Source organism: Enhydra lutris, unplaced genomic scaffold (assembly GCF_002288905.1).
Source record: "Enhydra lutris kenyoni isolate GAN:26980312 unplaced genomic scaffold, ASM228890v2 scaffoldscaffold24, whole genome shotgun sequence".
Lineage (NCBI taxonomy): Eukaryota > Metazoa > Chordata > Mammalia > Carnivora > Mustelidae > Enhydra > Enhydra lutris.
Genome location: NW_019154108.1, coordinates 29,927,008 through 29,950,696, shown reverse-complemented (window position 1 = coordinate 29,950,696; position 23,689 = coordinate 29,927,008). Strand labels below are relative to the sequence as shown.

General features: G+C 44.6%; 1 protein-coding gene across 1 annotated transcript in view; it reads left to right on the top strand.

Moving 5' to 3' along the window:
- The window catches only part of LOC111150822 (dynein axonemal heavy chain 14), a 319,964-nt gene that overhangs the window by 260,359 nt on the left and 35,916 nt on the right, over positions 1 to 23,689 (top strand). Inside the window, exons 70-76 of the mRNA XM_022508439.1 lie at positions 24 to 213; positions 5,516 to 5,752; positions 7,662 to 7,747; positions 11,810 to 11,966; positions 12,854 to 13,064; positions 16,552 to 16,654; positions 18,541 to 18,768. Of these exons, the coding sequence (XP_022364147.1) occupies positions 24 to 213; positions 5,516 to 5,752; positions 7,662 to 7,747; positions 11,810 to 11,966; positions 12,854 to 13,064; positions 16,552 to 16,654; positions 18,541 to 18,768 (1,212 nt within the window). The remainder of the gene's footprint in view (positions 1 to 23; positions 214 to 5,515; positions 5,753 to 7,661; positions 7,748 to 11,809; positions 11,967 to 12,853; positions 13,065 to 16,551; positions 16,655 to 18,540; positions 18,769 to 23,689) is intronic.

Genomic DNA, 23,689 nt, shown 5'->3' with positions numbered 1-23,689 from the left:
CTAACGCTCCATTTTCCCTCTAGGTGGTCTCTCCAGCTCTGTTTAACCAACATAAACTCTGCTTCTCCTTCTGGCTCTGCATCACAGTCCTGCAAAATGATGCTAATGGAGGTGATGAAGCCAGATCCCTACCAGAGGAGGAATGGGACCTCTTCCTACATTCTGCCCTATTGATAAATAGTAAAGGTGTGATGCCCCAGGCCAAACTTAATAGTAAGTAAAAGGTACTGCTCTGGGTTCCAGAAAAAGCCATGAAAAATGTTTCCCTGAAAAACACGGAGAGATTTTTAAGGTGTTCCAAGTTGGTGCTTCTGTTTGGGTTGAACTAAAAGCAGCTTGAGGTCAGGTGTGACATTTAAGTCACTGCTGTGTCCTTACACGTTGAGCACACGATTGGTACTCAGTAATTGCTGGATGAATGAGTAAATGGCATTTGCTGAGGTTATTGTAATCCTAGTCTATACAGAATGCCCAATGCTAGACTTCAGGGACACGTGGACGTGTGCGGAAGCACACACGGGCGCACACACGTTGATTAAATACCAGCTGGAGTGAAACTTTGCCCCCCTTCACTGTAGTCACCCGGAGTGTCTTAGGAAAATTCCCAGAAAGTTTGAACCACAAAACCACACTTGTTCAAAATGATGAGGCAGAAAGAACTACATGTTGGATCTGTTCAAATCCTCCTGCGTCGTATATTTTTAAGTGTATTTATTTTTTTAATTGTAAAATACACATAACATAGAATGTACCTTTTTCACCATTTTTAAGCATCCAGTTCAGTGGTGTGAAGTACATTCACATTGTTATTCTGTGTCGTAATTTTAAGTCACAAAAATATATAAAGCTAAAGGTAGTCTGACATTCTCACTGAGGAGGAAAGGTGGTGGCTTGGAGTAGTAGCCTTTGCCCCGTGTTCTGAGAATATTAGTAAACAGTAAAGTCAGAATGGAAATCTCAAAGAATTGCTCTGGAAAGATACCAGACATTGGGATAGTTTTGTTGTTTGTTTGTTTTTATTTCCACCAAAGCCTGGTATACAGTAGATGTTTGGTAAATGATTGTTGAGTCAGTAAATGCTCTTGGGAGTTTACTAAGATTCTTTGGCTTGCCAAAAACAGAACAATGACTCACTGTCTTAAACCAAAATAAAAATAAAAATAAAAACGTTTTGAAAGATTCTGGGGTAACTCAGAAAACAGCAAGGAAAATGAATGAGCACCAACGTGAGACGAACCAGCGACTACTGTTAACTCAACATCTGGCAGCTCTCGGGCCCTGGGCCTACCTGTCAGACTCCGGGTCTCCAGGAGGGTGGGCCTAAGCGCTGTCAGGACTCTACTCCTGAACCACCCACCTGCGACCAGGGGATGAGGTCACGCAGCACAAAAGCCAGCCCACAACGCATCCACTGCACTTAGAAGCTTAAAAACATCCCCAGTATGTTTTAAGAAACAAAAACAACAACAAAAATGTAATAGCTTCCATTTTTTTTATTACACAAGCAGTTTGTGTTTATTAAACCATTCCAACCTACAGATAAGAAAAAAGTAAATAAATCTCCTGTAATTCCACAATCCAGAATTAATCACTAGTAATATTTGTGTGTGTTTTCCCTCCATACATATATACTTGACAAACATGCATGGAGGACTATTCTTGTATATTCTTTCGGGTGACTTTGCTATACAGACTTCCTTTTTTCCAAATTAATAACATATCAAAAGTAGCTGCCTATGTCAGTAAATATACTTAAGACTTTGTAATGTCTGCACAACATTCCAATTTTTGAATGGACCACCAAAACTTAGTAACCACTCTGTCAAGTTAGAGACTTGGGTTTCCAGTTTTTTCTTATGCTAAACAGGAAGCACAATGATTGACATATAAAGTAGCTTTTTTGACAATGAAACTAGAAATCAGTATCACATGAGAAATCCAAAAATATGTGGGTATTAAACAACATACTCTTAAAGAACCAGTGGGTCAAAGAAATTACAAGGGAGATATCTTGAGACAAATAAAAATTAAAATGCAATGTAATAATTATAGAACAAAAACAGTACCAAGAGAGAAGTTCATAAGTTTAAATGCATACATTAAAGAAGCAGGTCTCAAATAAACAACCTAACCCGACACCTCAAAGAACTAGTGGAAAAAAAAAAAAGAAAGAAAGAACCAACTAACCCAAAGCTAGCAGAAGGAAGGAAACAAAGAGTGGAGCACAAATAAATAAAATAGAACATTTAAAGAAATTTAGAAATCAGTAAAACTAATAGCTGGCTTTCTGAAAATATTAATAAACTTGACAAGCTCTTAGCTAGATTAACAAGAAAATAAAAGAAGACTCAAATCAGAGGGGAAAGAGAGAACATTAAAACTGATGCCACAGAAATCAAAAGGATCATAAGAGACACTATGAACCACTATATGCCAACAAATTGGACAAGCTAGAAGAAATGGGAATGTATAATCTGCCAAGACTGAATCATGGAGAAATAGAAAACTTGAACAGTGTTATAACTAATGAGATTGATTAAGTAAGCAAAAATCTCCCAAAAGAGAAAAGGCCTGGGCTAGATTGCTGCACTGGAAAATTCTACCAAACATTTTAAAAAGAATAAACACAACTTTTCCTGAAACTCTACCAAAACAAGAAAAAAGAGAGAAAGTGAGAGAAGGGAACACTTCTAGGCTTGTTTAGTACTTCCCTGATACCAAAGCCAAAGATTTTATAAGAAAAGAATACTATAGGCTGAAATTTCTGATGACTATGGATGTCAAAATTCTCCACAAAATACAGCAAATCAAATTCAATAGCACAATAAAAGCATTATATACCATGACCAAGTGCAATTTATTCCTGGAATGCAAGGTTGACTCGGTATAAGAAAATCAATGTAATAAGCACATTAACAATGAGGACAAAATCATATGACCATCTTAACTGATGCAGAAAAAGCATTTGATAAGATTCAACTCTTCAATAATTAATAACACTCAACAAACTGGACATAGAAGGAAACTACCTCCACACAAAGTCATTTGTGAAAAATCCACAGCTAATAATCCTACTCAATGGTGAAACTCTTGAGTTTTTCTCTAAGATCTCATGCAGGGCAAGGATGTCCCCTGCTCTCTCCATTTTTTTTTTTTAACATGGAAGTTCTACCCTATGTGCTAAACAAGAAAAAGAGATAAAAGGCGTCCAAATTGGAAAGGAAGAAGTAAAGCTATCTTTGTTCACAGATGACATGATCTTATATGTTGAAAACTCTAGAGTCCATGAAAACACTGTTAGGACTGGTAAACCAATACAACAAAGTTGCAAGATACAAAACCAACATACATTATCAGATACACTTCTATGTTATGCATTTCTATACATTAACAACAAATAATATGAAAAGGAAATTAAGAAAACAATCCCATTTGTGATAGCATCAAAAGGAATAAAACACTTGGGAATAAGCCTAACCAAGCAGGTAAAAGATGCATATACTGAAAACTATAAAACATTGCTGAAAGAAATTGAAGACAACACAAATAAATGGAAAGACATCCCACGTTCATGGATTGGCACACCTAATATTGTTAAGATGTCCATACTAACCCAAAGCGATCTACAGATTCAGGGCAATTCCTAACAAAATCCCAATAGAACTTTTTGTAGGAATAGAAAAATTCTTCCTAAAATTATATGGAATCTCAAGGGACTCCAAATAGCCAAAACAATTTTGAAAAAGATCAAAGTTGGAGTCATCATACACCTTGGTTTCAAGCTATATTCTAAAGCTGCAATAAAACAGCCTGGTACTGGCATAAAGACACGTAAATAGACCAGTGGAATGGAACAGAGAGCCAGAAATTAACACATATATGGTCAAGTGACATTCAGTGAAGATGGAAAGAGCACTCAATGGGGAAAGGACGGTCACTTTAACAAATGGTGCTGGGAAAACTGGGTATCTATGTGCAAAAGAACACAATTGGACCTTTATCTTACCCTAAATACATGAATAAACTCAAAATGGATTCAAGATCTAAACATAAGACCTAAAACTGTAAAACTCTGAGAAGAAAGCATAAGGGAAGAGTTTTATAACACTGGACTTGGCAGTGGTGTCTTGGATCCAAAATGAGTGCCCAGGCAACAGAAGTAAAGTGAGACCAACAGAACAGCATCAAACTTAAAAACTTCTGTACGTCAAATGATACAATCAACAGAGTAAAAAGGCAACCTATGGAATGGGAGAAACAATTTAAAATCATATATCTGAAAAGGAGATAATGTATAGAAAATATAGAGAATTTGGACCACTCAACAAGAATCAAATAACCTGGGGAACCTGGGTGGCTCAGTTGGTTAAGCCACTGCCTTCAGCTCAGGTCATGATCCCAGAGTCCTGGGATCGAGTCCCATATGGGGCTTCCCCTGCTCTGCAGGGAGCCTGCTTCTCCCTCTCCATCTGCCTGTCTGCCTGCTTGTGCTCGCTCTCTCTCTCTCTCTCTCTCTCTGTCAAATAAATAAATAAAATCTTAAAAAAAAAAAAAAGAATCAATCCAATTTTAATATGGGCCAAGGACCTGAATAGACATTCCTCTAAAGATGATCTACAGATGGCCAACAAGCCCATGAGAAGACGGTCAGTATCCTTACTCACCAGGAAATGCAAATCAAAAGACCACAAGGAAATGTCATCCCACACCCATTAGGACGGCTACTGTATAAACAACAACAAAGCAGAAAAATAAAGTGCTGGCGAAGGTGCAGGCATCGGAGCCCTCGTGCACTGTTGGTGGGAAAGCAAACTGATACAGCTCTTCCGGAGAACAGTATGGAACCTACTCAAAAAATTAAAGATAAAACTAGCATGTGATCTAATAGCACACTGCTTATACAGCCAAAAGAAGCAAAAGCAGGGTCTCTGATTGCAATTTGCATACCCGTGTCCCCAGCAGCTCTGTTCATGTCGCCAGCAGGTGGAAGCAACCCACATGTCCATCAGTGGGGGAGTGGATCAGCACGAGGTGGTGTGTAGTTACAACGGGATATTATCGTGCTGCCCGTCAGAGAAGGAACCCCAGCACCTGCTGCAGCATGGATGATGCTGGAGGACGTGCGGCCGAGGGAAAGCAGCCAGTCACAAAAAGACAGAGACTCCGTGACCCCACTTACCTGAGGCATCCAAAGTAGCTGAAGTCACAGAGACTAAGAGTAAGATGGTGGCGTCCAGGAGCTGGGGAGAGCTGTTGAATGGGGCTGAGTTTCAGATTCGCAGGGAAAGTTCTGGAGATCTGTTTCACAACACCATGAAGGTACTTAATACTGATGAACACATACAAATTGCTCAGAAGGTAGATGTTAACATGTTTTTACCACAATGAAATACTTGTATTTTTATGTAAAACGGTTTTTCCTCCACAACGGGTAATTATTTAACTACCTTTAACGAGTAACTCAAACGTAAAGGCAATCGTCTCTTTTACCGTGGTCCTCTCCCTTCTCCGGTAGGCATGTATGACACCTGCAGGGATGGGCACCTGCAGTGGCTCTCGGAATCCCAGTGGAGACAGTGCCAGTACGTCAGCAGTAAGCTGGAGCCCTTCGCTCTCCTGTGCAAGTCCCTTCTGTCCAACGTGCCCCAGTGGGATGCTTTCAGAGCCAGTAAGGATGCATACAGCCTGATGACCATCCCTTTCTCTCCAGAAAATGCTCCAGTGGAGGAGAGTGAGAAATCACCGAAGGAAAGTAAGAGAGCATTCGTGTCTTCTTCAGTCTACCCGAGTCCCGCACACGTGCATGCGGACGGTCGGCTTGCACACGGAGCTCAGTACGTTAGCCACGCAGCTGTGCTGTGAGCACAGTCCCCCCGGCCTGGCCAGGCGACCACTGGGGACCAGCACTGTGGCTTCATCCCACACCAGCACGCAGGCAACCCGCACAATGGGGGGCTGGGGGGCTCCAAAAATCACCTGGGGACCGAGGGTCACTTCACATGGCTTGCTGTTCTGCCGCACTCTTCCTGGATCTTCCCAGTGAGTGCCCTGCCCGCCACTCCCCGCTGCCTCCTGCTGTCTCCCTCCCCTGTCCTGTACCCCTGCTGCCACATCGGAAAGATGGGAAAGATCGAGTTTTGCAGGAACAGGCATGTCTCCGGGCTGAGCAGCCAGAAATGGAAGGGCTGGGTCAGAAGCTCCCAACGTCCGCATTAGCACTTGCTGCTAGCCTGCTCATCCCAGAAGTGCCGGACCGTTCACAGTGCCGGGCACAGTACATGACCGCTCCTGTTCCAGCAGGCCATGATGTTCTCTTAACTCTGGCCAACCTGAAAATGCTACTCTTTAGTTTGGATTTTCCTGACTAGCCCCACGTTTAAGTACATTTTCAGATGTTTGTAGACCATTTGGACTTAATTATTCATGTACTCAGCACATTTTTCTACTAAATTATTCAATCTTTTTTTTTCTTAAAGATTTTATTTATTTATTTGAGAGAAAGAGTGAGAGAGAACATGAGAGGGAGAAGCAGACTCCCCGTGGAGCCGGGAGCCCGATGCGGGACTTGATCCCGGGACTCTGGGGATCATGACCAGAGCCAAATGTGGTCGCTTAACCAACTGAGCCACCCAGGCACCCTGAATTATTCATTCTTTTGTGGCCTTCTGTAAGAACCCTATTGGTATAACAGATAATTAACATTTTGCTTTGTTAAAGATGCCAGTGTGTTCAACTATTTTTAAAAATCAGCCAGTGTTTTTTGGATTCGTTTATACTGTTCCTGCGAGGCAATGGGGAAATGTCTGTATGGCCAATTATATCTATTTTCTTTCTTTTATAGCTTCCCGATTTCCAGTTCTGACTAAGAAGTTCTCCTCTTCCCCTAGAGTTTTCTCTCTAGGTCATTATTTTGTAAAGTGAAGATCTTTTTATTCGGGGGGGATAAAAATTTGATTTATCAATTTGGAACTAGATTTTCGTGTATCGTGGACTTTTTTTTAAGATCAAGAAACCTATTTTAGTCCTATTCAAAAAAGCTATTTCTGTAATCCACCTTGTTTAAAGTTAGACATGGGGGAAATACATGGAGATGGTAAGAGGCAGAAACAAAAGATGCGTGAGGAGACTTGGCATTACACACGTAAGAGGGGCAGTATTGGAAACACAGGTCTGTGTGATAGTCAGTTCTCAAAACTTTTGAGAGTCTTGTTGCATTTCCACCTGATTCTCATTTACCATGTTTTTATAGGTAGATTATGACAAGAACTTTCTAACCTCTGGAGTTATTAGTTTATATTTGCTGGGAAAACCTCACATGTGCAGGAGCAGGCTGTCAAGCGTCGGCCTGCCTCTGCTCCTCCTGTCAGCTGAGCGTCCGACTCTTGATTTCGACTCAGGTCGTGATCTCAGAGTCGTGGGGTCAAAGCCCCACTCCGGGAGCTCAGTGGGGAGTCTGCTTGGGATTCTCCCTCTGCCCCCCAACCTGCCTGTGCGTGTACGTTCTCTCTCTCTCAAGTAAATAAATTCTTTTAAAAAGTAAGAAATAATGTATGTTTTTAAAACAAACTACAGTTTTAAAGGGGAATGTTCACTATGCTGTCTTTTAGTGATTCAAGGCACTTGATCGTTCATCTCCGTTTCTTTCTCTGAATTATATCTAGCTCAACTTCTGGATGAAAATGAAGAAATACGCAGTCCTGTGAATTTCCCCTGGGAGAAACTCACTCCATTTCAGAGACTTATTTTGGTAAGATGTGCTGTGAGAAAACAGTGATATTCTACATGTTTGGAGACCCTTATCAGTAACTTAAACTGTTCAAATTTGAAGTTTTCTTCGCAAAATCTGTGGATTTTACAATATTCGTGTTAGAGGGAAGCACTCACACTCCAATCAGGTGGCATTCCTGGTCCCGCTCTGACCCCGCACTCTGCCCACCCTCCCCCCAGAGGAGGAGGACTTGAAACGTGGGTACCTGTGAGGGATGAAGGAGAATGGTGGCTCAGGGCCTGAGCCTGTCTCTTCAGACAGCCTCCAACCCCCACTCTGCTCTCCCACTGTCAGTGGTGCAGGCACAGACCCGGCCTACAAGGGCCCCTATCAGGAAGCACATCCATCCCCGCACTGTTAATAAAGGTGACATTTTACCTGACTGTTCCTGCTTCACAATGGCAGGGTTGGGGGTGGGGGAGCAGAGAGGTGTTAGGGAGCTGGGGATGCAAATGGGTGTCATTCAGGAGCCCCTTAAAACATCTAAAGCCTAGCTCATGCTAAGCATTTCACAGACATTGTTTCATGTAATCCCCACAATAATCTTGGGGGGACCTCTGATTATTTTCCCACTTCACAGAATTAGGGGGCCAAGGCTTAGAAATTGCCTGATGGCTGTGATGCCTGGGAGGCTCAGTTGTTTACGCATCTCTTCGGCTCAGGTCATGATCCCGGGGTCCTGGGATCAAGTCCTGCATCCGGCTCCTTGCTTCTCAGGGAGCCTGCTTCTCCCTCTGCTGCTCCCCACCCCCGCTTGTGCGTGCTCAATCTCTCAAATAAATAAATCAAACTAAAAAAAAAAAAAAAAGGAAAGAAAGAAAGGGAGGGAGAAAGAGAGAGAGAAAAGACTGCTGGCAGAGCCAGGATTGAAGCCAGGAGCATTTGTAAAACCAGATTCCCGGCAGGAACACTACTTCCCTCAGGGAGACCGTCCTCGATTCACCCTCATCACCTGAAAATCTTCTTTTATTTCTGCATCTGCCGTCTGGTTTAGAGATGGAGAAGCCCCTGTCGGCCCTGACTTCACGCGAACACCAGCCTGGACAGCCGGCCACCCTTCGATTTCTGCCCTACATATTATTTTTGTAACACTTTAAAATTCACTCCAGAGAGAGACTGCCCTCCGAGATTGCATCTGGCTTACAGACATCTCACTTTGTTTTGTTTTCTGGAATGATTTAAGTGTAATCTATCAGCAGACAAATGGGCTTGAATCTCTGGAGACCTGTCTTACGCGACTTCAGAGTCTTCGAGTAAAGAGAACGAAGACAGCACACACGATTTAAAAACTCTGTGTACACTTCCATCTTAAGTGAGCTGTCTTCTGTTTGTTTTACTGTGGCAAAATAGACATAATTTCACTTAATCCTAGCAACCTTTGTTAATTCTGAGTGAGAGATGGAGTGGCATGAAGTACATTCCCAGTGTCGTGCAACCACCCTCTCTCTTTCCAGAACTTTCTTACCGTCCCAGACAGAAGCTCTGTACCTGCGAACCGGTAACTCCCCATTCCTTCCTCCCGCTAGACGCTGGCAGGTACCGCCCTACTTTCTGGGGCCAGTGGCCGATTCCAGCCCACTGGAAAAAAATCTGGAAGCCAGACCTTTCCATGTCTGGCTGCGTTCACTCTGCGCAGGTGTTCGGAGCCCATCCGTGTGGTAGCAGGCGTCAGAGTCTCCTTCCTGCTCGAAGCTGTGGACGCACCACATCTCCTTTATCCATTGTCTGTCCGTGCGCACTGGCTGCTCCCACCTGGGCTGTCGTGAATACCGCCACTGCGCGAACATGGATGTACAAGTTTGGTCTGTGGTTTTTTTTTTTTTTTTCTTTGAGCCGAAATTTGCAAATTGGGAGATTTCACCCAAAAAATCCCTATTTCCAGCTTTGATTGATAAAGTAAAATATAAGGCAATGCTGGGCAGATCTGTAGGCTGTAGCAACAGCTGGAGCTGATGGTATCTGCCCTGAGGACGGCTGCGCCTTGGTTGTGGGCCACGGTCATGCACGACCAGCATGCGCCACGGTCGTATGCCACAGTCCTATGCCATGGTCATGGGCCATGGTTGTGCGCCATAGTCATGGGCCGCTGTTGTCCATCACTCCTGGCACTTCCTCGCAGGGAGGGTGACCGTTAGCTGCCAGCAAGCCCCATGGTTCCAGCTCTGTTTTCCTCGTGGGGAGAATTGTTTTCATTCTGTCCAATCTGCTTCTCTAATTCATGTTACCCATCTGGCCATGTAGACAGCCTGCTACCCCCACTCTGCCTGCGGACTTTATCGACCTTGTCGTGACATGAGCGTACATTTCAGCTGTATTAGCTGACAAATGCTATAAACACCATAGAGTCTGTGCAGCACAACCCCAGCCAGGAAAACAGGAGAGGAGACAGCATGATGCTCCCCCATGTGTGCAAGGTAGTAGTGGCTTTCCAGAAAACAGGATCTTGATTTTCCAATCTCTAGTTCTTTGTATTACTTGAATTTTATGTAGCCAGTGTGTATTATGCTGACAGCAAGATTAACTTTTTAAAGCCTGTGCTACCTTACCTTTCCCCAATAAGCTCCAGATGATTCTAATTTGTCAGCGAGAAAAGTCATGAGTGTAGCAATCCTATTCTCCAAACCCACAGTCAGAAGACGTCGTCTGATAAAGGGTCAAATGCACCTACAAAGAAACTGAGTTAGAATATTCACAACAGGGTCTGGCCTGTAAGAGTCAGAAATTGAGATTGCCACACAAGAGATTCGGTTACAGTGTATTAGAAAGAAGGCTCCACCTGGGGCAGGATGATATCACAGAGCTCCAAGAGGACAAGGACACGACCAGTCCATGCACTGCTCCCCATCGCGACAGCTCTGCAGGAAAGATGGCAAAGCCTGGGGTAAGGGGAGGGGACATGAGGAAAATTTCCAGAACTATCCGTAACTGCTCAAAAGGGGCCAGCAGAACTGAGTTCAGCACAACGCCATTTCTTCTGGTCTTGCTTGCTCTCCCACCCCACAGTGCTTCACGTCAGAGAAGTAAGGGAGGAGCAGCAGCGTGCTGGCGACAGCCCGGAGCACAGACCCTCAGGGTGATGTGCCGGGACCACCCCGACCCTCCGTTGCCCTCCACTGAGGCTAGCCCTTCCAGTGCATGGACACGCTGGACGAGCTCTGCTCTCAGACCCCACATGCTTTGTGTGCTGTCAGTTTTCATCTAAAAATAAAGACATGCTGCATTTAAGTCGAATAAAATTAAGGTTCATTTTTCAAGGAGTAACAGAAAAGAGCAGAATTTGACATAGTGACCATTTATCTTACATTAAACAGTGCAACTGCCAGTCCTTGGCCGTTTACAACTCTAAAAGGGGCAGTTTCCCACGGTTCATCATAGGGCGTCCACACAGATCCACACGCCACGTCAGTCTTGCCCCAGATGATGGCGCCTCTCAGGCTGAGGACAGAATGCATGGTCATTTCATAAATAGCACATAAGTCATTTGTATGAAACAGTTTTCAGGGAAAAGGTCTTTCCTCCAAGATTTGCGTGATTTCTTCCAGGGGACCCTGAACCTCTACTTACCACATGTACACGGTTTCCAGAATTGTTCAGCCCTAGGGTTCTTTCTGGATATGCACTCCATCCGCGGTGCTGTTTATCTCCGTGTCACTCCTGGAGGAGTGAGTCGCCTTCTGGTTGTGCCGTCCTGATTTCCATTCTGCTCCGGACACGTCCAGCAGAGCAGGAAGAAGCCCACGGGAAAGTCTGTCTTTACAGAATCAGGGACCATACCAGGGATATTTACATCCAAGGCAAGAGCTCTGTCAGAGTGTGAGAGGGACAGCGGCACGGGGTGGCCCTGGCTCCCAGGAGGAACCAGAAGCCGAGGTGGCGGCTTCCTGGCCGCACACTGACACCCTCCATGATGCGTGCCCGGCACCAGCAGCATAAAACCCCGACCACGTGGATAATGAACGCTTCTTGCTTTATTCTGTTTACCACAGGGGCCATTCCTTGCGTGGTTTTTAATTGCTTTCTCTGCCGTGCTTTCTTGTTTAGATAAAAATTCTTCAACCAGAACATTTGAAGAATTCAGTGAAAATGTTTATAACTGAACAAATGGGAAATGAGTATGTTCCCAGAACCGGAATTAATTTGAAAGAGTCGTATAAGGAATCCAACGCCAGAACTCCGCTGATCCTTATTCACTCCCATGGTAAGATGCCTGCTCCATGCTCAGTGAAAGGTGTAGACAAGAAGGTTCCATGTCGGGTATTTTTATGTTTAAAATATTTTCCCATTCTTAGTAAAATATTTGGGAAAGGGACTGATTAAAACTTTAAATAATATTAAGACTGAACATTTCTGAAAATGTGAAAGAACAAAGAAGAATAACATTTTCCAGATTCATAGCCATGGAAAAACTTATCCTTGCTAATTTTCTGTGCAAAAAATATCTCTTAAACATGTATTATTGATTTTAAAGTTGGGATGGCCCTTGTATTTATTAACTGTTTTAATCTGTTGGCTCCTGAAAACATATATATATAAAACCCACCATCAGAAGGTGGCCCTGCCAGCCCAGGCCTTATGTCCCAAGTTTGTGTCCTAAACTCCAAATGCTTTTCCCTTGTCTTTGTCCCACAAACCCTAAGAAAATATTTTGTTATCTTCTGTTCTTTGTCATCTCTAAATCAAATATGTCTTTAGAAATCACCATATTCAAACTTTGATTCTATTGGGCAATAAAACTTCCTGAAAGGGCATCCATGCAGAGGCTTCCTCCTCTGTAACCTTTTATGTAAAGCAGCTTCTCTGGACCTGACACACACATTGTAGCTGCTGTCCATTTCCTGAAGACATGGCCCAGAATGGCTGCCAGGGCTCCAGCCCTCACGTCCACGTTCTAAACAATACAATGGAAGAAAGGAAGTTTTAAACAAGCTAACAAATCTTGATCTTGATTTCAGCTCCGTTCTTGATATCAGGGTTGTGGGTTCAAGCCCTGCCTTGGGCTCCACACACATTCAATCAATCAGTATGTTTTCAAGAGGGAATAAAATGAGGTTATAATTGTGTATACATTTCCATGTTGCTGTGCAGGGACTGATCTCACCAACACTGTCCTGAAATTTGCACGAGAGTTAAAAGGAGGAAAAAGTCACATGACCATTATCTCCCTGGGCCGCGGCCAGGCTGCAAAGGCAGAGGAGATCATCATGAAGTCACTCCCCAGAGCCGCACAGTGGGTCTTCCTGCAGAACTGTCACCTCGCAGCATCGTTTATGCCAAGGCTGTGCACTATCATCGAATCGTAAGAGCTTTACATTATTTGTAAGGGATCCGATTAACGATCAGAATGGTGAGGTGAGGTGGAACGGACACGTTAAACGAAGGTAAAGTAATGTGCCGGGCCTCTCAGAAAGCTGAGCTTTCTTGTGCAGGTTCTCTTTTCTCCAGGATCTTTAGAACTGCACTAAGAAATACCTCAGTTTTTTTAGGGGAAACAAAGCCTCTCTGGGTTTTACTCTCCATCACCTTCTTCACTTCCTTCATCTCCTTCTCAAACCCTCCCTCTCCACAGATGAACCCATCACGGCCACACATCCGTCCGGACCTGTGGATCTAAACGATAGTTTTTAATATTCTCCGTGACTCCGAAGAGCAGAATGTAGTAGCTCACACCCGTCCTCCCAGCGGTCATATATTTTATGGCCTTCAGTTCATACTCGCTCTGACCTTCTCGAGCTGCCTCTGCCAAAGGCTTATCCACTCAGGCAGAAACTTTCTGAGGCTCAGCCTTCTTCTTGGCAGTGGGAGGAGTTGCAAGTCGATTGCTCTCACTTTGAGGGACAAATTAGCCATGTTTCTTTTTTTTTTTTTTTCCTTTTAGATTCTATTTACTTATCTGAGAGTGAGCATGCACGAGCCAGGGAAGGAGCAGAAAAAGAGGGAGAGGGAGGGGAAAGACTCCCACGCAGGGCTCAACCTCACGACCCCGAGATCGCGACCTGGGCAGAAACCAAGACGCTGATGCTCAAACCAACTGAGCCGTGCCAGGCGTCCCAGGCGCCCCAGCAACGCTATAAATTAGTAAAGTCGTAACCAGTTGTGTTCTGGAGTTTTCTCTCCAGCTTTGCATTTCTGCTCTTCCTCGTTGTATGGCTTCAATAGTGGTAACTTCGGAAGACGGCACCACTTCCGCCAGGTCCTTCAGTCACTGATCACTCACAAACTGTCTCTAAGACACCGGCCTATTTGCCAAGAATCATTCTAGAGTTGAGGGACTGGCTATGGACCGGACACATTGTATCAGTAACAAGAGTGGCTGATAGTGGGGCACCTGGGTGGCTCAGTGGGTTAAGCCTCTGCCTTTGGCTCAGGTCATGGTCCTGGGATCCTGGGATCAAGCCCCGCATTGGGCTCTCTGCTTGGTAGGGAGCCTGCTTCCTCCTCTCTCTCTCTGCCTGCCTCTCTGCCTACTTGTGGTCTCTGTCTGTCAAATAAATAAATAAAACCTTTTAAAAAAAAAAAAAAAAGAGTGGCAAATAGTGATGTAGCTTTCTAAAGAAACTGGAGGAATATCCTTCAGAACAGGGTTTCAGAGACTTCGTAAGGGTAATTAACAATGTGTTTTTTTAAAAAGCATTCTTTATGGGCTGCCTGGGCGGCTCAGTTGGTTAAGCCTCTGCCTTCGGCTCAGATCATGGTCTCAGGGTCCTAGGATTGAGTCCCACATCGAGCTCTCTGCTAGGCAGTAAGCCTGCTTCCTCCTCTCTCTCTCCCTCTCTCTCTACTTGTGATCTCTCTCTGTCAAATAAATAAAATCTTAAAAAATTAATTAATTAATTAATTAAATAAAAAACATTCTTTATAATCAGAGTACAATTAAGAACAATTCATACTTCTTTATCAAATCAAGCCTATACATGTTTAAGACTATCACCCAGCAGCCTACTGTGGGAGAGGGAAATGTGAAGCAAATTTCTTACATTTAAGAGTTAAGGAAATATGTTCACAACATATTGCTAAGAGGAAAAATAGCAGGTTACCTATAGCACGTGCAGCATAATATTTTTATTTAAAGAAGAAGAGAGGGAGCCGTTGAGCGGCCAACTAATGATTTTGGCTCAGGCCGTGATCTCAGGGTCATGACATTGAGCCCCCTCTCAGGCCCGGCTTGAGACTCTCCCTCTGCCCCACACCCCTGCTCGTGCTCTCTCTCATTCTTTAAAATAAATAAATAAATCTTTGAAGAAGAGAGACGAGAGACAGAAAAGGGAAAAAGTTTACTTACACCTAGTTACTGAGATTTTAAATTATTTTTGTTTTCCTGTTTAATTCTGCATTTGGGTTTTTTGTTGTGCCGGGTTTCTTTGTTTGTTTGCTTTTACTGTTTCAGTTTTGCATGTTTTACAAAAATAATTTCAGACGTGCAGAAAAATTGCAAGAATAACACAAAGATTGTCCTAAACCCATCACCTCCACTTCCCCACAGTCAACACTAGCCAGGCCTGCTTTTACTGCTCACCCGTCCATGTGTAACTTTCTCCGGATCACTGACAGTGATTGCGGAGCTGGTGTCCCCTGACCCTGCAGGCTTGAGCGCGCTTACTGATTAACCCTCAGGACTTAGCTTATTTGGCCTGTTGACCCAAGCATAACTTACACTGCAAAAAAAAGAGAAAAAGTCCTGGTCCAGGTTCCAATTCGGGATTGAATTCAGTTGTCGAGCCTCTTAAATCCTCTTTATTCTAGAAATGTTCCTCAGTCTTTGTCTTTCATAACTTGGACGTTTGTGCGAAAAGCGCGAGCCGGTTACTTTGTGAAATGTCCATCTGTTTGGGTTTGTCCGCTGTTTCCCCTTGGTTCTGTGATGGCGAGGCCGGTGTGGCAGGAATGCCACCGAAAGATGTCGTGTCCTCCTTGCTACATCGTACTGAGAGGCACACGATGTCCGTCTATCCCACTGCTGGTGATGACTTTGCTCATTTGGCCAAAGTGGCATCGGCCCCTGTAGGGTTTTCCAAGCAGGCAAACGTCTCAACCTTCACCTACCAGTCGTAGCAGCCACTGAGAATGTTTGACTGAACTGGGACTCTGTTTTTGCCAAACGGTGCCTTTCCAACTCCACAGTTCTCTCTAAATATAACAAATGATGTCCTGCCCTAAGGAAGGGGCTTTCCTCCCCGCTGCTGCCCCCCACCCATTTATTCACTGGTCTGTTTGTATCAGTCACGGATTCTTGCTTTATTCAGTGGAATGTCCTCTGTTACCACCATCATTTATTTTCAGGTTCAGTTTCAGATTTGACCCGTGAAATATTTCATTTTGTTCTTAATTTGTCATTTTTCCAAGGTTTTTTGCAATGAGTGTCTAATATCACTTTTGTGTTTATAGATGGAAAAACCACTTTTCAAAACTGGAAATTTCTGGGTCTTGTGGAAATTTCTGTGCAGCAGGAAAGGCCGTCGGTGGACTAATAGGGCCTACAGATGGTCATTGCCACGAGCTCTAGGTCACTTCAGACACTGAGATTCTGGGATTCCTGAAGCATGTTTGTTTGGCTTAAATTCTTTTACACTGGGGCACCTGGGTGTCTCAGTCGGTTAAGCCTCTACCTTCAGCTCAGATCATGATCTCAGGGTCCTTGGTTCAAGCTCCGAATCTGGCTTCCTGCTCAGCAGGGGTCTGCTTCTCCCTCTGCCCCTCCCCCTGCTCAGATTCTTTCTTTTTCTCTCAAATAAAATCTTTTTTCTAAATTCTTACACTAAAATATTTATAAATTCTGTATTTTGCAGATTTAATAGCCCAGATGTGACAATAGACCCTGAGTTCAGGCTATGGTTAAGCTCAAAACTGGACAGTTCTTTCCCAGTTCCAATTCTTCAGAAGAGTTTGAAGGTAAGGACTGAGTAGAACAGATTTTGGTGTTCACTGAGGAGCACTGTTTGAGTGTAAATTATCTTACGTTCATAAATCCACATTACGAAGGGAGTGCGGACTCGAGCATGCTGACCTTCTACTCCTCTACTCCGTGCTCGCCCTGCACAGTGGGCCAGGAAGGACACTAAGACAGTAGACGAGATCCCTGCTTTCAAGTGATTCACAACTTGACGGACGTTCTCTCGAACCAGGGTGCTTCCTGGTCCCAAAAGTTATAAACCAGACGTATGATCTGTGTCCTTTTCTCACCCTTCTTTCAAGCTTTTTCCTGTCTCTTCTCCCTCAACCATCCCACAGCGTAATTTCTGGAAAGGCTCTGGCAGGAGGCAGGTTGAAAGCAGGCGTTGGTGACAAAGGACTGAAGGGTGACAGGGAGGGCCAGAGCTAGAGCTCCCAGGAAGGAACATTTCACCTCAAGCAGATACACTGCTCAAATGAGCAAAACACAGCTTCACTTCAGATAGTAGCAACTTTCTTCCCCAAGATGACATTTTCTCTGTGTCTCTCTCTCCCCTCTTCTCATGGCCCCGGCCCCTCTCCTGCGTCCCCCTTCATCTGTCGTCCCTCATGGGGCTGCGCAGATTTTAACTTTGGGAGACACAAGCAGGAGTCTCCAAAGAATCAGCTGTGACCTCAGGGAAGGAGACTCAGTGACCATGTTCTCGTGTCCGCAGTCAGGGCTTCCGAGGAAAGCTTGGCGGGCAGTCGGCATTGCCGGGTCTGGACAGGCAGACATGCCTGGGAAGAGAGAGAACATCTGCTCTACTGGGCGCTTGGCATAGCCACGTGTCTGCATCCTCCGAGCCTTCTGCTTCCACGGACTGTGGAAGCCCAGGAACCTCCTCCTCGCTCCCCAGAGAGCATCTGTTGGCATTCCAGAGCAGACATCTCTCCGTCTCTGGGAGGAGGGGCTGCTCTGTAAGCCATTCTCTAGAAGCACCAAGTTTCAGCCCCGCTATACACACACCCGGGGTGCATGTGGCTCCCTTGCCTTCCCATGGGGATCAGAGCAGGGGAGCACTGTGAGCTCCAGTCCTTGATCCAGAAACGTCCCGTTTGTGGACACGCACACCCATGCGTCCTGTATACACACCCACACGGTTTTTATGTATGGATATGTGTGTGTGTACGTGTGTGCGTGCGTATGTGTAAAATGTGCAAGTAAGGGAACATTTCAAACCTTTTACAGTTTCAGAGTTAATAGCCACACTCTGAAAAGCCGCCTCCAGCTGAGTCTCTTCCCCACCTCACCTCTGCCCCTCCTCACCTCTGCCCCTCCTCACCTCTGCCCCTCCTCACGGCAAGTCTCCTGGTTAGCAAGTCAGGCAAAGGGAGTGTTAACGCAAGTAGAACAATTGGGTAGGACCCCAAGTTCATTGTTTTCCTTGTCAATATCGGTGCTGAGGTGCTTATTCTGCTGGCTCCATGGGTTCCCAGTCTCCTGTGCCTGGGCACCAGCTCCTGCCACCCCGCTGCAACTCCCCACCTCCACCTCCCCGTGTGCTGCCCCATGGAGACTGCACAGTCCCGGGGCCACAGGGCCTCACCAAGAGTTTTGACGACAATAGCTCTTCACTGTCAAACTCTCCAGAAGGCTAGACTTGGAGCAGACAGGAGTGTTTTTAATGACAGTGTTAAATGTTTCATTTTAAGATCTGAGTTGGAACAATAGGACATCTGGTACAATCCTTTAACAGAAACTTTCAGATGAGAACAGAGTAACACAAGAGTTTTGCCCGGCCCCCGACTCTACGCCAGCGGTTGCACTCTTAGCCCACCCGCTGAGCCGTGCCCTCCGTCCATGCCCTGCTCACCTGCTGTCTTTGCTCATCTCTCCTTTAAAGATCGCAGTGGAAAATCCCCAGGGACTGAAAAGTAACTTACTTCAGACCTTTGGATATGGTGGGAATGGACAGATAACAGAACAGATATTTGAAAAACCTGACTGTGGACCGTCATGGAAAAAACTTCTGTTCAGCTTATGTTTTTTCAATGCTGTGGTCAGTGAAAGAAAGAATTATGGAACATTGGGCTGGAATATTGCTTATAAATTTAGTTCTTCGGACTTGCGGGTAAGTATGATATCTTCCAAATAAATGATAATAAATACATCACAATAGGATGCAAACCGCCTGGTGTCTGTCCACATAGATACTGAGTATTTTCATGGTGCTAAGAAAATGAACTCTGTGACCAGTAACACAGGCTGATGCAGAGAAGCCTGGACAGGGAAGCCAGCTTTTCTGGAAACAGATCAGAGTCCCCCACCCACAGATATGCAAGCATTTAATCTGGTGGGCGAGCTAATGAGCTCTTGGGCTCTCATGAGGCCTCTTTGTTCTCTTGGCCAAAAAAAAGAGAAAAAGCAGAATGGGGGAAGGGAGGGCAGCCACTGGTGCCTACTTCAAAGGACTTCCCTAAGAGGCAGATTGGTTAGCACAGGCGAGGGTTTCAGGACAACGTGTGAGACACGGAAACCCTGCAAATGTGTCTGCTGTTTCTACCTTAGTCATAGAAAGTAGGAGCAGGCACTAACACACTGTGAGGAACACGCATACTTACTGTCTTTCTTCACTGTTCTCTATCTAGAACCTTCCATCTTCTTGACATTGCCAGGTGTTTTTTTACAGCCAACATAAACAGGTGGTGACACCCACCTAATTTTCCCCAGGTTAGAGCAGACACCAGAAAACTTCCTGAGCAAAATCTTGATGCTGCCTGTGGGTGTCTGCCACCGAGACCCACCCTGGACAGGCACCTTCCCGCCTCTCCCAGGGCCCCTTGAGACGTCACAGCTCTCTGCACGCTCAGCTGCCTCTCCGGGGACGTGTGAGCACACGCTTGTGCACCCAGCCAGAGCGTGACCTGGAACAGCCGCGCTCGGGGTGTCCACCAAGGAACGAGAGCCCAAGCACACTTTGTCCAAACCACACTCCGAGCTGAATCAGAAGCTAACAAAATACCCGCAGTGCACATTATGCAGTGGCTAATATGCCGATTATATGGGGATCTTTTATAAATTAGTAAGAGAAAGATAAATACCCCAATGGGCAAAGAACATGGTTAGGCAATTTGCAATGTAAATACAAAAAGGCAGATTATGTAAATTTATTCCATTTCATTAGTAACTGCAATGTTAATTTTATGTGTCCGCTTGACTGGGCCACAAGGTCCCCAGATGTTTGGTCAAGCATTATTTTGAGGATGTCTGTGAGAGTTTTTCTGGATGAGATTCATAAATCAGTAAACTCTGTCTAATATGGTGGGCCTCATCCAATCAATCAGTGGAAGGACTGACCAGAACTAAAAGGAAACCCTCCTGCCTGAATGCTTCGAACCGAAACATTGGCTTTTTCCGGCGTTTGGACTTGAACTGAAACATTGGCACTTTCTAGGTCTTGAGCCTGCCGGCCTTCAGGCGGAAAGGACACCGTGGGCTCTCCTGGGTCTCCTGCTACCAGACGCAGGTCTTGACATTGGTCAGCCTCTGTAATTACACGAGCCAAGTCTGAAGAGTAAAAAAATCTCTGTGTGTGTATATCATGCTGGTCTCCAGAGAAGCCAGACAAATACAGTAATCAAGGAAACATTCCTTAAAATCTCATTAAAATGAGATAGCATCTTTCCCTATTCCAGTGGCTAAAACAAATCAACAAAAACGCAGAGAAGCAGACGCTGTCTTATACTGCTGCTGGGAATTATCACTAACTTTCTGGAAGGCACCTGGGTAACATATGTCAAAACCCTGTAAGAATTCCTATTATCATTGATGTAGAGACAGTCACATTTATAGGATCAATTAATAAAATTAGTTATAACAGAGACTGAAAGTATGATTGCATCTCTGTGTATATATAGAACTCATTTCCCTTGCAGATGGTTTTTTAAGAAATACATCCTAAACCATCTGTGAGGCGAGTGAATGGTAGGACTGGGATGGCCGGTGTTAGTGGGCACTTTGTCATGCAAAGAGCTTGGGCCAGTACCATTGGCAGCACTCGGTGTGGACTGGAATTCTCAGGATACAGCCTTCCCCTGGCATCATACAGGGGGGCACAGATACAGCCTTCCCCTGGCATTGTGCAAAGGGGCACAGATGCTGCCCTTCCCCTGGCATCATGCAGAGGGGCTTGACCAGAAGCAGCTGGTGACATCATGGCATTGTTGTCCAGAGAGGCACCCCTTCCCTTCCTGCCTTCCCCGTCTTTGTGTGGCAGATGTGAGAGCAGCCTTGCCAGTGGGAGAGCTTGGGTAGATGCCAAGATGTCTGACCATCTAGAGGTTCCAGTTCGGAACTTTGTGGGGAGCGAGATCTATGCACAACACCCCTCAGGAAGGAAGTGGGAATTTCTGGTTCCCTGGGAGGTTGAGTTTGGACATGGCTTCTCCCACTCGGGGAAGTCCCCTCTGGCCAGCTGGTGGTCAGGCTACTTGGGGTTTGCTTGGGGGACTGGTGGTCTGACCCGTGCTGTGCCAGCGCCCAGGGCTTGCTTAGCATCAGCGGACCCTCCACCGCACGCAGGGCTCCGGCCAGTGGAAGCGCCCCCAAACCGGGACCTGAGCCCCGCTGACAAAACCAAGGAAAACAACCTCTCTACGGAGATGGGCCAGAGAGAGAAAGAACATAAGCAGTGGAACAGAAAACGGTCAGAGCCATAAGGACACAGACATTTCACGCGCCTACACACACATACAGAACATATTTCACGCACGTGATTTTTTTAAGTGAGCACATATCACAAGTTGTTTTTTTTTTTTTTAACTTATTGACACAAGGACCAGCAGGATGGTAAAACCAAGTTTTAAAAAATACAGGCAAGCAGAAATATTTGTAAATACTGAGAGAAGTTGTAATGAAATACGATTGCTGAGTTAAATCCCAAACTCGTAAGTGCACTGCAAGCAATAAAAATGTGCCTTTGGTTTGTAAGTTGCTTCATGAGTCAGACAGCATCTGTGTTTCTCTGGAACAAAATTCGTCTTCATTTCAGAAAGAATCACATGCAGGGCTCTCAGTCTGCTGTAAGTTAGCAGCTACTCTGACCGAACTTTACAGGCTCTGATCAAAACGAAAGCAGGTGCTCCTGGAAAATTCCATAATCCTTGAAAGAGTGTGTTAGACACTGCTCCAGTGGGACACGGAAAAAATACATGCTTGTGCTTTTTCCAGATTTTGCAGTTATTATTTTAAAAAATATTTTATTCATTTGTTTGAGAGAGAGAGCAAGCAAGAGAGAGAAAAGAGAAGGAGCAGTGGGAGAGGGAGAAGCAGGCTCCCCACTGAGCAAGGAGCCCAACGCGGTGCTCAATCCTGGGATTCTGGGATCATGACCTGAGCGAAGGCAGACACTTAATTGACTGAGCCACCCAGGTGCCCCTAAATACAGATTATTTAAAAGGAGTACTCTACTATAAGAAAAATTCCTCTAATCGTCTTAAGCTAAAAATACTAACCTGTCTCAGCAGAACCTAGAGGTGGGGGAGGAGGGGCTAGTGGTGCAGGGACGAGTCCCTGTGAGGACAGGAAGGAGCACGGGGCAGTGGCTGGGAGGGCAGATGAAGAAATGGGAACATAAATGTTTCCCCGGGGGTGGGGAGATCATTGATGTCTTCTTTACATTTGAAAAAAAGAAATGTTATTTTAATAGGGATTCAAGGAAAGGAAATGTTGCTTGTAATGGAAACACTCTGACGTCTAAATTAGCAAGGCAGAAAAAGGGAAATAGCAGTCTGGTTGAACTACCAAAAATAAGGAGGGAGAGAAACAACCAAGTACAATGAACAGTAGCACAGTCCTACAGAAGGAACGTGATGAGGCGTCAGTCGGAACGTGAACGGACTGCACTCCCTCATTAAGAGACACGTGCAACTTGTATGAAAAACATTTAAATTGATGAAGACAGCCTAAAACAACCAAGAAACTAAAAACAGCAGCAACAAAGCAAGAATGGCAATGTTCCTATCAGACAAGATGGAATTTAATCTGAAAAAGCACCAAAACAGAAAGAGAGACAATTTGTGAAGATACAGCAGTCATGAGAAGAATTAACTTCTATAGCCAGTGTCCTCGGGCAGGGTTTTAAGTGGTTTAGGGACTGATTAACCTAAGCATCACAGCAACCCTACAAGGGCGGGGGGGGTTATTATCCGCATTTTACCGTTGAGGTACAGAGTGGCTGAGGAAGTTGCTGGAACAGGCCAGATTCTAACTCTGGTGGTCTCACGTATACGCTTAACACGGGGTGGTCTCGATATTTGTCAGACAGTAGCCTGTGGTAGCGTGAGTACTCCCACGTGTGTGTGTATAGACACACACATACACACACGTGTACATTACATATGTATGTATTTCAGTGTAATTGTTGTTGGAGTTTCAAAAACCTCTTTCAGAATCGCTCTAAAAAGCAAAAGGGAGACCAATGGGAGAATCATATCAACAGACTTGATTAACAGGGATGGAAAACCTAACAACCCTCTAGCAGACGGTACGTGTTTCTTTCATGCATCTAAGGAACTCTCGGAAAACTCAACCAGGAATGTGGCCACAAAGAAAAATCTATAATTATGGGCCATGTTCTCTGATGACAGTCTAATAAATAATAAAACTTGGCCCCAAAAATCTAAAGTTGGAAATTAAGAAACATGCCTCTAGATAATTCTTTTCTCAAAGAGGATATTAAAAGGAAAATCACAAAATATCTCAGACACAAAGGAAATGAGATTCCTTCATACCGAAAAGATACAACAGTACAAAAATATGCTCAGAAAAAAATAAACTATGGTCTTAAATATCTTCATTATTAAGAAAGGCAGGAAATTAATATTCAACTTAAGAAATTAGAAAAAATAATAAAAGTAACTAAAATAAAGAAAATAATGTTTAATTGTAATAAATTAATATACAAAAACAATAGAAATTAGAAATAAATACAGAAATTGGTTTTCAATAAGACAGATAAAGTTTGAAAAGCTATATGAACCCAGTGATTTCTG